General features: G+C 42.8%; 1 protein-coding gene across 12 annotated transcripts in view; it reads left to right on the top strand.

Moving 5' to 3' along the window:
• The first annotated feature begins 497 nt into the window (after nucleotides 1-497).
• EML6 (EMAP like 6) overlaps nucleotides 498-15,849 on the top strand; it is an 88,132-nt gene continuing 72,780 nt past the window's right edge. For 4 of the 12 annotated variants that reach the window (XM_086875094.1, XM_086875091.1, XM_086875093.1 and 1 more), the window contains exons 1-2: nucleotides 510-889; nucleotides 1,536-2,224. In XM_086875094.1, coding sequence (XP_086731220.1) covers nucleotides 2,028-2,224 — 197 coding nt within the window. In that variant the 5' untranslated portion in view covers nucleotides 510-889; nucleotides 1,536-2,027. Of the gene's footprint in view, nucleotides 890-1,535; nucleotides 2,225-15,849 lie in introns of all 12 variants that reach the window. The other 8 variants (XM_086875101.1, XM_086875097.1, XM_086875090.1 and 5 more) reach the window with 5 other exon arrangements.

Raw genomic sequence — 15,849 nt, 5'->3', positions numbered from 1 at the left:
AGCAGAGGCTTGAAACTAATTTTTTATTTATCCTGATTGGATAGGTGAAGAGCCTATCTGTCATATTGATTAATTTTATTATGTAAATTGGAGAACTAACAAAAAAATCATAAAATGAAAGCTGGGATCACATGGAAGTTATTCCACGGAATAATACCATGGAAAGGTATTAAGAATTGGGAATTAAGGTGGGAAAGGATGAAGAATTCGTGAGGGGCAGTGATTTCCACGATTCTACGGTAAAACAAGGTGCCTGTGATGAGCGGCTGCTGGGGAAGGAGATTAAAAAATATGAGTGCGAATTTGGTTGTATTTTGTGAGACTTTTGATGACTACTGCACAGGGGAAAGCAGAAAGATGGAAAGATGTTGTTGTTTTTTTTTTTACCTAAATCTGCGTGTGCCTTGCGGGGCAGGGCCGGGCTGGGCCGCTCCGGGCGTGGCTGAGGGCTCCGGGCTCCCCTCAGGGCCGGGTCCCCTCAGGAGGAAGGGCGGGAAGGGCCGCGCGCCGCCGCCCGCGCGCGCCCCGTGAGGCGGGAAGGCGGCTCCGCCTCAGGGCTGGCGTCGTGAGGGCTCCGGCCGCCCCCCCGCCCGCCCGGGGCCGGCGCTCCTGCCGGAGGCGGCTCCCGAGCCTCCGGGGCTCGCATTCCCCGAGGCCGGGTGTCCCGCTGCCGTGTCCTGGAGTGCTGCCGGCGCTGTGACCCCGTGTGCGAGCGGTGCCGGCACGCCGCTCTTCAGCTCGGTCGGTGTGAGGCGTGTTGTGTGGGAAAAGGTACAGGGGTCGTCAGCCTTGGAATTCCCTCTTCCCGTCCGTCTGGCGCTGAGCACTGTGAATGAGTGTTTGGTTCTGCTCCTCTGCATCCTCTTCCCTGCGGTTGTGGCCTTCTGGAGTGAGTTTCTTGAGGGCTGGGCTTGGGCTCCTGTGCAGTGATACTATAAAGCAGTGGATGTCTTACCACCAACAACATGCAGCAACCAAGCTCGACAGATAATGGTAATATGAATTCTGCTTTAGGAAAAGCAGAAGGCAAGAGAGGAAATGTATTCCTTATAATATCATTCCAAAGGATGACAGTGGGAAAAAAAAGGTGGGAAAAAAAGAAAAGAAAAAAAAAAAAGCGAGTCTCAGTCCCCTCTATCTCATGATGACTTGGGAGTGTTTTGTGACTGAAAACAGGGAAGTAAGATTGTCTTAATTGCACAGTTGCTATAGACTCGGAAAAGGAAGTTTTTGGTTGCTGGGGGTGAGGAAAGGTGGGGTAATATTCCCATATTTATGCTGGATGTTGTATATGAGATGATATTGAAAGAGAGGATTTGTATGAGGACTGGGAGCACTGGATCCTGCTGAAAAGCCTCAGAAGCCCCCCAGAGCACCCAGAGTGGCCACAGCATCCATCCGAGAACAGCTCCCCTATGCAAGGAGAGTTCCCCCATCCGAGCAGAGCTCCCTCGTCCAGGCAATCTCTTTGCATTTTAAACACACGTGCACTCTGCGGTTCTAGCGCACGGGTTTTGTGTTCTCTTCTCTTCCAGCTCTGGCCCCGAGGGTAGATATGTTAAAAAGAAGAGCGCCCAGCAATCTTTGTGCAGGAAGCCAAGAAGGTGCAACACGGGAGACGCAGCGGGGAGACTTTGGCAGGTGGTGCTGGTGACGCACAGAAGTTACTTTGCCTTCGGAGATCAAAAAAAAGCCGTGTCTGCTGCTTTTGTAGGTGTGTTTTCGTGCCCCCGAGAAGTTGCCCGGGTCGCGCAGCGGCGGCGGAGCGGCGGCGGCTCGTCCTGGGCAGCGGCGGCAGCAGATGATGGTGGCGGCGCGGCGGTAGCGCGGCAGCGGCGGCGGCAGCCCGGATCCGCGGATGCGCTGCCCATCCCCATCCCCATCCCCATCCCCATCCCCGCGCAGAAGGGACACCTGAGGCTTCGGCAGGCGGGCGGGGATCGCCGCCGTTCGGAAGGGGAGAGCGTGCCGGGGGAAGGCGGGCCGGCGCTCGGCTGTGTGTGCCGGTGGGCAGGGGGCTGGTTATCATGGCGGATCGGACGGCTCCGCGCTGCCAGCTCCGGCTGGAGTGGGTGTACGGCTACCGGGGCCACCAGTGCCGCAACAACCTGTACTACACGGCAGGGAAAGAGGTGGTGTACTTCGTGGCTGGAGTCGGCGTGGTTTACAACACCAGGGAGCACAGCCAGAAATTCTTCCTCGGGCACAACGATGATATTATCAGGTAAGGGGGCTGACTTCTCTGGTGGTGGGGTGGGGTGGGGTTTAAAGGGAAGGGAGGAGAATGTAGTGCTGGCAGAATACCCCCTCCTCGCCTCTTACAGCTCGGCTTGGACCTGCCGGTTTAGAGCAGCTCGGATTTGTTAGCGGCAGTCTCTGCGAGAGCTGAATCTGTAGATACTGTTGATTATCATTATTTTGTAGCTTGAAAATGTTGCAATAATAAGGGAGGGAAGGTTAAGTTTTTCTATTGCACTGCACCAAAAGCAAAGCACTTGATTTCAGCACTGGGAAGAGCTCAGTGCAACAGCGCTGCAAAATCGTGGCTCCAGTACCTTGATGTTTCCAGAGCTGGGACCTCAGCTCATCGATTCTGACCTCGTACAGAAGGCAGGTGTAGCTCTCCTCGCCCTCAGCAAATCGCAGCACGAGAGTGCCACAAATATGACACGTAGCTAAAACTAATCTGGGTTTAATATCATCCAGAAAATGTAAATTCTAATCAAGTTCAGCTGTTTGCACTTCAGGCAAAAAATCCCAAGCATGCTGGTGCAAGATGGCTACAGAAGGACAGGTCTTGCTCCTCATCTGTCCAGTTCCTTGTTTTTTTCTCAAATTCTGCCTGAGAAGTGGATTTAATTGATGTTTTTGTCCTACAGAAATGCTGATTTTTTACTGCACCTCACAAAATAAAAATGCACTTACAGTGTTCAAGGTAGTCTTTAAAAAATCTGTCCAGAATACAGAAATTTCCATCAGTAAAATAGAGAATTATTGTAGCTACTACTTGATGAGAGAAATCTGAGCCTAGAATATCCTCATGAAGGATGTTGCCTGGTGATGCCACTCCTCTGAGCACAGCTATCTGCTGCCCTCCCTGTTCACCCAATTCAGCATGAATGAAGCATTTCCTGGATGATGTGAAACCAGAACAGTCCCAGGTGACTCATGGTGTGGGAGTGCTGTGGAAGCATCTGCTGAAGCCAGAGTTTTGACACTCCATAACCAAACCACACAATTGTCACACAATCTTTGTTTGCAGAAAGCCATCCACTTTTCCAGGAAGAGCTTCTGTCTGCTGTGCATCCTCGTAGCATCCTTCTCCTCCTCTCTAGGATGCGTTAAAGCAGCAGCATTTCCTCAAGTACAGTGCATGTGCATCAAAGTTTATTTTGCTTCCAAAGGTATTATCAGCTCCAAAAGGCTGCTGAAAATAGACACTGGGCTGCTCAGATAAGAGTCAGAATTTTAGAGAGATATGCAGGATCACAAAATTAAAAGTTTTGGCTGTTGTATGGACATAAAATTTGATACTCTTAGGAACAGGAAGTGTAACCCATGTAAAGCGTTGTGTACTTCTGCGCTTATGTTTGAATAATTATTATAATACTTGACAGCACCTCCCTCCCCAAACCAGATGTATTGTACAGCTTCTGTACCTTTTACTTCAAGACCTGTCACATTAGGAGTCTGCTTTTGGCAGTGTCATGTTTAGAAGGTACAACTGGGATAGAAAGAATGAATCCCTCGTATTTGTACTTTGACACTGCTTCTGCCTATTGTGCTCTTTAAAGGAAACTAGAACCATGTGTTCAAAGTAGTTGTGTCTTGAGGGACTTGCTGAATGTCCAACTCATGCTTTGGAAAGATGGGTTTTGTTTCTGATCTGCAGCACCATCAGAATTCTGGTGGAAAACTGTAGTTTCCACAAAGGATGAAACATTTGGGTCCAGAAGGCCTGAGCAGAAGTCAAGCAGCAGTTCATATCAGCTCTTAGTGGCCAAGAGCTGTTGCTGTCACCACGTGGGGTTTAAGGAAGGATAGGCTATCCAGAATGCTGCTGGAATATTCTGTTGTTTGCACCTTGGCACTCCAGGTTTGCTGTGCCTACTGACGTAATATCCCATCGCTGTAAGTACTTCAGAGTAGATGCTGCCTTGTGTGGTCATCGCTGATATGACTAATAAATACGGGAATTTAAATTCTCACATTTTAAGCTTCACAGCTCTCATCCATTTGAGATGAATGGGATGAGTGTACTTATCCAATTTTTCTGGGTTTGTTGGGATTTAGTTGCCTGAGACCAGCTTCTAAACAGCAGGGCATGCATTTGCAGTCCAACAGGTTGTCATTTCTAAAGAGGTTTGAAATGCTGTTTGAAGAAAAAAAAAAAAAATAAAAGGATTTTGGAAAATAGCATGAATCACTGAGAATGGGAGACCTTCAAGTGGGAAGATCTTCTTCCAAGGACTGCTGTTATCTCCTTCTGTGATTTTTTTTTTTTTTGTGGTTTTGAGAATGCTGTTTTTTGAATGTTGTTTGTTGAAAAAGACAATTCTCTGAAGTAATGCTGTGTGTTACCTTGAAGTGTTTATTGAAGTCATGAGAGGGGATATTTGTCCTTGGTGAAAAGGGCAGGTGGGTGTGTTTAATACGTTCTCCAAGATTAATAGTTCTGCCTCTTGTTTTGCATCAAAATAATGCAACTAGACATAATTTCATTTGGGCTAAAGCAGACCAGAATGTATTGGATTAAATTGCATTGTATTGGAGAAATGCCATTTCCCCCAAGCTTCACATTTGAAAGGCGAGTTGTGCCTGTACAGGAACTGAATGTTCTGCACTCAGCTAATAAGGTCGATGTTCTGAGCAGGAACAAGGGAGCTTGGAATTGTCCCGTTTTCTGTGCAATGCCACCACCAGGTGCTGTGCTTCCAGCACTTCCTCCTGAGATCCTGAACCACTGATTTAACCTAAAAGTGAGCCCTGATTTGCAGAGGAATTTGTGAGTAACCTCCAGAGCATTAGCTTTGACAGCAATTGAAAGCTTTCAAAAGAACAGCTTTTCTTACTTCAGTATTCTGCATTGCTTGTAGAACAGTGATCAGTTAGATCAGTCCTTGCTTTTCTCTCAGTTAAGTGTTGAATGGAGACAGTTCTTTCCAATAATTTTTCTTCAAATTGTGCATGTAAAAGCCACAGCAAACAGCAAAAATAAAAATATGAGCAGTTGAATACTTCTCACTATCACTTAAATTATAACTGATTTTATCTATTTCTGCAGAAGTCATTTGTTAACAGAGATTCCTAACCCTGAGAATTTTTCCTCTGGCGGAGTGACAAAGTTACTTCTCCCTGGTTTTGAGTTCCAAGCATTCTTGTAGCAGTGAACAGTTGTCCTGAATATGTTACATTGTTATACACCCTGGTTTCTCGTGGGATCTGATACTTTGTATGTTATGAGTTTACAAAAGCAGTTTTGTATCCCGAGTCCCTCCATGGCAGTCTCTCCTGAGGCAGCAAGCCTGCTCGCTCACCCAGGTCTCTGTACTACCTGCAAAGCCCTCCTGTTATCCATGGATTCCAGAGCTGTTGTTTATGTAAGGCTGCTCACAGTGTACCAGCAGCATCAGATTTATCAGAATATTACTCTAAGTGTGCAGGGGGGTGCCTCTGTGCTGACAGATTGAGATTAAAACCACGGCCGAGCCAGTGGGGACAGGATTTACTGGGCTGCGGGAGCCCAGGGAGGCCTGGCTTGTTCTCTACAAGGGTCATTTCAGGAGATAGGATATGTGTCAGAATGTGGTTTTCTTGTCTTGCTGCTGTGGGGAAAAAAGGAGTAATATGCTTCAAGCAATGTTGTGTATTGCTGACCACAGTAAATACAATTTTTGAATTAGTAAATTGATGGCAGAGCTATGTAAATCAAAACCTTCAGAGACAGAAGATCTAAATTGTACTTTAATATTTTTTATTTAATATTGTGTTATAATATTTCTGTTTAGAAGGTTATACTTATTTGAAGAGATCTAAAATACTTTAGATTTCTGTTCAGTTGCCACCATTTGGATGGAGACAGCAGATGTTGTAGAGGGGTGTTGAGGTTACTGTGGTTGTTGTTTATCATGAGTGCATGGGAGCTGCACTTTCTGCAGCTTTGGCTAACCCTGGGCTTCAGGCACCCGAGGTGACCCCAGAGGGCTGCTGAGATTCAGTGACCTAAGGAGAACACAGCAGACATTTTCAACAAGAGAAATTCCAGCCCTGTTTCTTGGCAGCTGCCACACCAGTGCCCTCACCAAGCCATCCAAACCTGACAGAGATGGCACACCTGGGTGAGGCAGGCTTTTGGGAACTGTTTTGAGTCAGCAAGTTGTTAAATGAGTTTCATATGAAAGAAATTAACTCCCCATAAAAACTCCTCTAATCAGCTTGTTGCTTCATTTGCTTTCAATGCTGGAAAACCTGGGGAAAATGCTGTTTATTCCATGAAGTTCCAATGGCCTCTTTTGCCTCTACTCCAGTGCTCTGCTGTGATTAGATTTGAAGTCTTTATCAGGGTGTGTGCTGCTATAAATTTGATTCTTAAATATCTGTGTTAATGCATCAGATGTGCTGAAATACAGTTACAGTATCTTATTGAAAGTGATTTAGAAGTACTTAGACCAGTTAAAAATGGAGAGAAACCGAGCAGGCATTTGCCACTATATGTTGTTGAGAATGGTCATCATTTAACCACAGCCTTTAACCAGAGCAGTCTAAACCTAATTTTTTAATACATTTTTTACATTTCCTATATGTTAAGTCTCTGCAATTTTTTAAATTATTTCAACTTGATATCAGATGGCCAGGAGTAGTGATGGTCAGGTAGTTGTGTGTAATCACTCTTTATCAGGATGAAAACTCACAGAAAATATTTTCATAGGAGTTAACTTAATTTCAAATTAACAAAATAAAAATAAAAATTCCACAGCTCCAAGTATTGGAATGCTTCTGTGTGAAAGCAGGAGGGGATTTGAGGTCAGATTGTGATGGTCAGGTAGTTGTGTGTAATCACTCTTTACCAGGATGAAAACTCACAGAAAATATTTTCATAGGAGTTAACTTAATTTCAAATTAACAAAATAAAAATAAAAATTCCACAGCTCCAAGTATTGGAATGCTTCTGTGTGAAATCAGGAGGGGATTTGAGGTCTGTAAGAAGGTCTTCTGCTGATTTGCCAGCTGCTCAGGATTTTGGGAACCTTGGTAAAGAGCAAAAATGCCTCCTTTTCTTCCCACCTAAGGACTGTTCTTTGGAACATCAGCTTGTTTTTCATGAGGTGCATTTCTAGCCTGGGAACATTTAGTTGTCTGCACTGGCTATCCAAGAGACATGTTGAATTTAAATTCCCCTTTAGAGGTGGTATTTCTAAAGGCCTGGGAACAGAGCTCTAAGGTTTAGTGAGGCCTGATCTTAAGGCTGAGTGTTTGTTTATGTCAAACTTCTTGAAGCATTCCAGCAGCACAATGACCCTTGGTATGCTTAACTTTATAGCTGGAACTTCTGTGGGTGCTGGCGGTGAAGTCTGTTCCTTCTTCTGTGACAGATGGATGGAAATACACCAAAATGATGGTGATTTGAACAGAACATAAAATAATAAATAAAAAATAAAGGCTACTCTCAGAGTGATGCAGCAACCCTGCTATTTTGGCTGCCTAACACTCCTTGTTCCAAAAGATTTTACTGGATTTTTTATAGGGAATTTTGAGTGCCACCATTATTTTAGCAGACTTGAATGTTCTAGGCATAATCCTACATGAAAATTTGACATCTATTCATGCCAAACATCTGCTTTCTTGTCCTCAGAAACTGTCCTCCGTATGCAAAGGTAAATACTGCAAGTGTCATTTACTGTGGTGGTAACCTACAACTTGCAAATATTAACTGCAAAATAACAGCTTTGGGCAAGATGAGCCATGCTGTTGAAGAAGAATTGTCTGGGTTTTTTTAAAGAGGTGTTGTTTATTTTAGAAATGAACTGTAGTAAAAAAGACAATAAAATGCACCCTCAGTTTTTTACAGCTGTAGGTACAGTTAAGGCTGGAGCCCTTTTGCCTTCACCCTGACGAGGCAGACCAAGCTTCCTTCTCTGTATCCTAAGAGCCCTTTAACTGGAGGTTGGTCACAGTCAGCTGCTGTCTGACCAGCAAAAGTGTGAAATGTCAATTTTTTTAACTTTTCCTTTCATCTCTCTAGTGTTTGAGCACTATTTGTAACACACTGAAAGGACCTTTTGGCTTCTCCCAATGATGGAATCTATGATTAGGTAAAAGCTGAGCTTTGTGGCTTCTCTCTGGCAGCGGATCAGAGATGAGGCCACTGGGACCTGCTCTCTGGCCCTGGTCACACCGGTGCTGAGCATGTACAAGTGTGGCTGCACTTAAATCACTTAAATGAGGTTTTAGCAGTAGGTCTACAGCAGGCTCCTGATCCCTCTAGGATTCTGAGGGATTCTCATCTGTTTAGAAATTATTTTTTAAAAAAAAAATAAATTGAAATGGTGTTCAGTGAAACTGCTCTTTTTTACTGTCTGTAAAACAAGTTTATAGTATGCAGTTGTGTTCCTGAATCCAGGTCTTGGGCAGATGCAGTGATTGTTCCATGCATGCTGGCCTTTTACTTCCACAGGGGGTTTGTTTGGGTGTTTTAAAATATGTGGCATCTGAAAGTGGCCACAAGTGTCCAGAAGGATATTATACTGAGTCTTTATGAAAGCTGTCTTTAGCTGAAAGCTATTTTAAAGCTCTTGCTTGTCAGACTGAGGAGGTTTGTGTGGTTCTGTCGGGGACCTCGAGCTGCTTTGGGATGGGCATCTCTGTGCTGCATCCCTTCTAATGCAGCCCCTCCCTCCCTCCCAAGAGGGGAATAATGCACCTGCCTTTCCCCAGGGAGTTCTCTGGGTGGTTAGCTTGGGTGTGTGGCTGTGGCCTTGCAGTGAGCTGTCCCTCTGCTCCCGCCTGCCCTGCCGGGGCTGGCTGTGTAAATGTGAGGCTGGGCACAGCTGAGGTCTAGCCCAGAGTTACTGGTTCCACACATGCCCAGCTTTTGCCTTGGTGGCCCTTTCACTGGATAATGCTGGAACCGAGTTTGAAAGTGTTGCACCCGGGCTATGGGGTTGCAGAAAAGAGAATTTTACTGAAGACACTTAGAACAAGCACCTCACCCAGATCCCAGACAGCAATTCTGCAATACCTGCTTAGCTGCACGTTGGGTTAATGTAACTCAGTGGGTCTGGCAGTGTTCATTAGTTGTGTCAGTAAGTAATAATTCATTGAGCATTTGCAAGAGATGCACAACAGAGCTCTGTTACCTTCCACACACACTCCCATTCTCTTCTTTGAGACTTGGTGAGATTTTTAATTGTTTAATGTTGTTAAATAATGGGGTTAAAGAAATGCTACTTGCCTTTTCTTTAACTTAGTGTGTGGCATTTTCCTCCTTTTATTTCCCACAATGCATTCTTTAATCTATTGGTTTCTATATTACAGATCATGCCATTCAGAATGCACTCAAAATCTTGGGGGCCTTCTTTTGGATATAGAGTTTGTGATATAATTGTATCACAGATCTCCAAATTAATATTTCAAATTCATTTCAAATGAAAATTTGACATTTCATATAGTGACAGAAAATTTCGGAAATAAATAAATTAAGAGAATTAATTCCCATTATTTCTCTTCCATTAATGATAGGAAAAACATCTTTTTAAAGGAATTTACACATCTGTTTTAGGCTCATCTCTCTTCCATCTTATCTCCTCTCTGGCAAGGACATTTCAGATTATAAAAAATATATTCTTTTTAAAATCGCTTTTGATAAATTCAGGTTCTCCCTGGCAGAACACTGAGAGTTTTGTGAAATGAAAAAAGCAATTTTAGAAATAATTGCAATCTTAAGAAAATAGATCTAAAGTAATTTCTTCCTGTGAAATAGAATTTAGCCAAGATGGTAGGATTTTGTGGTTTTTGTTAATTTTATTTCATATTTAATTTTCCCATGGCTTCTATCAGATTTTCAAATTTATTTATTTTTTATCCTTTAAGGAGATAGATTTCATGGAGAGAGAAATAAAATACAGCATGAAAACTAGCATATTAGCTTTGTTTGCAGAATGGGCAGAAGGAGGCCTCACACTGGCTCTTCGATTCTCCCTTCCCAGGGAGAGCTTGTCCACTGTAATTCTCACCTTAGGTTTGTACTGAAGAATTAGGTGTGATATATCTCTTTGTCTTATTTGGCATGGGTGAAAAGAATGAAGGAAAAAGGATATTTTGCTCAGGAAAGATGTAAGAGAATAGAGAAGCAAGTAGATGTCTGAACTGCTATCAAGGGCATGTGAAGCCTTCTTTAATAGCCTGTAATTTTTAATGTTCTGAAAGAAGCGATGCAGAGACCTGTTTCTGTGTCCCTGCACACGAGCAAGTGTGTTGCTATTTCCCACTCCTGGCTGGCTGCCACGGTATGGTTAAATCTGGAAGTCTGCCCAACCCCGCTGAATGCACTCGATTAGCAGATTTTATTGGAGCAGCACCACCCGCATCTTAGCCTGGGTTTGTGCTCCGGGATTCTGCTCAGCCACAGGCTCCAGCGGCACGGGAGCCATCGGCGGGACCCAGCCTCGGTGTGCCGGGGCACGGGGCGCTGCTCCGGCTGCTCAGGAGGAGGCACACGGGTGGCATGGGCAGTGAACGTCCTGTATTCCCCACACCAGCAGCTGCCGCTGAAACCTGCTCTCTGTCCTACTGGGAAGGGGAAGGCAAACCCCCCGTGACATCCCTGATACCATAATCTAGAGAAAAACCCCAAGTATTAGCAAATGACAAGCAGTAAACCAGATTATAGCTGCCTGAAGCTACATGCTGCCAGGCAGTTACATAATGGCACAAAACTCTTCAGCCTCCACTGCAGCACTGAGCCTAAAATACAGCATAAAGGGCTCTGGTGAGCCCAGCTCTGCAAGGTTTCACTGAAAGCACAGGTTCCCAATCTCTGCTCTGAAGAGTTGGCTGAGAAATCCAGAGAAAAAGAGAAATAACAGTAATAGGCAAGAAAATGAGTCACAGTGCTTACATAAAGACATAGAAAGGCATAATTCCGTGTTTGTTTACATAACTCCTTGTATTAGTCTCACAAAACAGAAGTTTAAAAGGCATTCTTTGGATCATGGTAATCTCCCTTAAATACAGCATGTTGTGGATTTTGGTGGTGTCATAACTTCACACCTGCTCTTTCCTGTTTGTGTCTGTGACTGGCTGCACATCCATTAGAACACAGGTTAAATTAATAAGTGGTTGGATAATTAAGAACTTTATATTGCATTAAAAGACATGTTTTGAATAACAGGGAGGGTCTTATATTCGGAGGGATCCTAGTGCAGCTGGTTCTGAGGAAGGACAGAGAAGCTGAAGTAGTTTGTGTGCATCTTTTCAAAATGAGTCTTTCAGCAGAACAGGAAGGTTGGTGAACACTTCCAGTGACATCCTCCTGCAATTAGAAATTTAATACTGGAAGTTTTACTTATGGAAAACTTTAATTTAACAACATGGCATAACTTTCTATGTGCAACCTGCTGTATTTCATACTCTTTTGATAAGAGTTCATTTTGAAGTGATTGTAAAGCAGGCCCTTAAACATGACAAGTTCCTGTTGAGGTGGATTTGGATGTGGCTTGTGGGCTTTGAACAGCGTGTCAGGTTTTGTGTGGTTTCTTTCCATTTGCTGGCTGTGGTGCTCCTTGAGACCTCCAAGTCAGGATCTGAATTCATTTCATGTGTAAGGGCAGCTTTCCTCAAACCTCTACCAAGTCTGGTGCCTAAAATAACACTAAATAGGGGTTCTGAACCTTTTCCCTTCATGTTTTTCCCCAGCTATCCATTTTGTAGCCAGCAGAGAAGGGAAGTTATCTGATTCAGAAAACTTGCTAAATTCCCAGACTCTGTGCTCACTTTTTGCTATTTCTCTTCCCTTTCTGAGAAGTTACCACAGACATAATTTGCTTTCCAGCCATGATGATGGCTCTGTGGGCACTGCCTTATGTGTGAACATATGAATTGCTCTGTTACACAGATGGATCATTTTAAAAGCTTGGAAGTAAACTAACCTTCCATGTCTAAAATTTCTAGAAAATACTTGAATTTCCAGGGCTTGTTTGTTTGCTTTGATGGGAACCAGGCTGTGGATCTTTAACTTTCCAGAGCCTGGTGGATACACGAGTGTGACTAGTCATGTGAGGAAATCTTAGATGTGCATGGGAGATGGGTGACAGCTATTTATTTTTGTAAATGCCTATTTTAAGAATATTGTAAATCTGAACAGAGAGTCTTGTTCTCTGAGAGCTGGCCTTATGTGAGATAAAACATGATTTTCCTGTGAGGGAGCTGAGAAAGCAGCATGCATTTGTCTGAGCAAGGAATATTTTGGCATTTGTGTCTACATCAGTATAACTTCACAACTGCATTTTTGTTGCCTTTTGGTGAAGGGTCATAAGATAATTTAAATTAGGAATAACCACGTATTTTGTGATTCAACCGAGGACAGACTAAATGAGGTATGAATACACTGCTGTTAGATAACTCAGCTCTTCAGAATGCCCTGTTTCTTGGTGTATTAAATAGTTTTTTGAATGTGTATTGCATTTCACATTTTCCTCGTGGTGTCTGTTATTTTTCATTTCCAATCTGAGGGACTCCCCACTGCCTAGGGGTAAATGTTCTTTTACCTTGTCATTTAGTTTGGTAGGAGTCACTTTATATAGGATGACAGTTTAGTGCCCTGCACACATTTTTTTCTGCTTTCTTCCTCCCTATCAGATATAACAATTTTATCAACATGAGCCCCTCAAAACTGAACATCTGCTGCAGCTGTCACAGGCTGCTATCAACAGAGCTGGAGTTTCTCTGATCCACCTCAGCCATTGCCATTGTCAGGATTGTGTTTGTGGTTTTTAAACATATGTATGCTCACAAATACATATAAACAGTGTGTGTGTATATATCTATATCTATATCTACAATATTATATTATTATGCACTATTATGTAGTGCATAAGTATAAAAAAATTATATTTTTGGCTTTCAAATAAATTGTTGACTAAATGTCATCACACAATTACCCCTTTCTCTTCTTCTTTTCTGTGCTGGAGGAAGCAGCAGGGAGTGATGTCCCTTCATTCCATTTATGAACGGACTGCACTTAAACCTGGAATTGCTAAGCAGCTGGGGCTATGTAGAGCTGTTCAGTATTGGCACATCTAAGCTTTTTCTGAGTGCTGGCAGAAATTTAGGCTCCTAGGAAATATTTCCAGTAAAAAAAAAAAATAATCTCTATCATTGTGACAGGAGGGGTTTTTCTCTCTAGTATGTGACAGAAATTTAAGAAGAAAAAAGGTGAGATTTACCAACAAAAGAAATTGCCACAACCATGGTTTGTTCTTTCAGGCTTGGGCTGTGGCTTTAGGACAACATGCCCAAATATGTTAAAACAGAAGAGCTTCACTGTATGTCAGCATGAATTTAAGGCATCAGACATTGCATTCTGCTCAGGAGGTCCTGGGGATTTTTAGCTCTTCATTTCTCTCTTCTGAAGGCAGACCATGGCATTTCAAATGTCATCTTCAGTTATGTCCTGCAGTGGTTATTGCTGTGGGAATGTTAGCATACTGTTTCTAGCATGCTGGATTTCAGTTTTTCTCCTGGCTCCCTCGAGTCAGTGAGGTAGAACTGCTTTACTGGTACCTCTGGCATCCACCACCCCAAATGGGAAGGTTCCAAAGGAATGACAGCTGGGGTAGGTTGGTCTCCCATTTCATTCTTGGATTGCTCATGGACGTGGAGCTTCCCAGACACAGTTGTTCATGCAGCATGCCAACACATTGCACCTGTCTTACCTTGAAAATGTAAGCATGTGGTTTTGATCAGCTCTTTCAGATACCGGCAAAAAACCTGAAGAATTTGGTTCATAGAAAAATTTGGCAGCATCTCATACATTCAGAACATAAGCTTTATTTTTCTTAATTAGAATCCTCATTTGTATTTTAGATTATGCTTCCTTTGATTGAATATTTTTCCCTTTTTTCTCAAATTGATTTTATTTATATTTCTTACATTGTTGTAACAAGAAGGCCCTGCTGACAGAGTGAATAAAGATGAGTGTTTCTCACCAGCCTTCAGGGAGATGACTTCAGAGTTATCAATTAAACTCCCACTCATCTGCTGGAATCTGCTCTTCACCATGACCACACAGTCACCCCCCTAAAGGCTGCCTCAGTCTCTCTAAATCTGAGACATTCTCGGACTAATATATGGGAAGCTTCCTCGCTGTCTTATTTCCTCTTCATTCTGTTCTTCCATCCTTTTTTGTTTCTTTGCTTGTTCCATTCTTACCCTTCTGCGTAAAAATCCGTATTTATATTGCCCTCAACCACTCCCCTCAGTGGCTGAGGGCAATTTAATTCATCAGTAGAGGTGTTTGTTCTGAAGAAAGGGCTGGATTGTTCTTAAAACACTCACCTCAAACCCAAGAGAGACCAACTTTCTGTGAAACAAGTGATTTCCATCTGCCTGGGAGGAGCTGGGACCTCCAAAGGCATTTAGGTATTACCCCTAAAGGCCTTAAGTGAGAACCTACAAAGGCTCCTCTTCCTAAACATACATCTTGAAGTGAAGGAGGTTCTAAAATAAGGAATTGTTGGAAAATAGATGCCAATCTCCAGGTTTTATGGGGGAGGTTTTGAACTGTACCTGGAGGTTGGGAAACACTGATAAGGGGTGACATCCTGTTGGGCTTGGTCTGGATAATTTAGGAAAAGTTAAAAACCCCATCCAGTGAACCCTGTTTTCAGCCAAATAAGGTAACTTGGATGTTCTTATACTGAAGTGCAATCATTTCAGTCATTTTCTAATTAAATGAAAAAGTTACTATGATGTAATACCATGCTAAAAAAACCAATTTTTTTAAGGTGTGTTCCAGACAGGTTATGAATTTCATTTCCAAAGTAAAAGTTCAAACATTTCTAGATACGTTTATGACTTCGTTGTAAGATCATGAAAGCCAAAGCATATAATTTTACTATTTTAATATTTAAATAATGAATATAGAATAAAGCTTTGGCTTTCAATTTTTCTTTCTAATTCTGAGATGATTACAGATCTTTTTTTACTTATTCCAGCTGCCTGCAGAATACAAAAATAAAAGCAAATGTATGCAAAATGCATTGCTCAAATTAACACACATTAAAATTCTGGTTGTTTCTCAACTCGTCTGATATTTTTGCAAAAGAGAGCAGAATGTGGATAATGTGTCCCACATCATTCATCTCTATTGATCTTTTGCTTTCAGGAATACAAATGTGATCAGAGAATACTGACAGCTGTAAGTGTATCAGTACTGCAGACTGTAATACAGATAATTTAAACCAACAAACTTCGGTACCACTGGCATGGATCTCTCCTCAGTTTTATTCTTCCTTCTATGGCAAAACTGGGAATTCCTCCAGTGCACTGTTACCTAAATTAAGTCTGCTTCCCATTTGATCTATTTGCCTATATTGGGAGCACAACAAAAGATCTGAATCCCCAAATCAGCTCAGAAGCTGGATTGCAGTACAAAATTCTAATAAAAATACCCTGAGGTGTGTCCCACAGACCCTGGGGAGGCAGTAACTTGAGTTAGCTGAATTTATTGTGTTCAAATCCTACATTTTAATATGCACTTAAAACATGATTGTGGAAACAACTCTGGGGAAAACAGCATTTTGATTTATTTGGCTTCAGAGTGAAGCAGAGACAGGGGATGTCAGATGCACT

Source organism: Cyanistes caeruleus, chromosome 2, assembly GCF_971803275.1.
Source record: "Cyanistes caeruleus chromosome 2, bCyaCae1.hap1.1, whole genome shotgun sequence".
NCBI classification, from domain to species: Eukaryota; Metazoa; Chordata; class Aves; order Passeriformes; family Paridae; genus Cyanistes; species Cyanistes caeruleus.
Note: the sequence above shows the minus strand (reverse complement) of the source record. Positions and strands in the feature narration are given on the sequence as shown.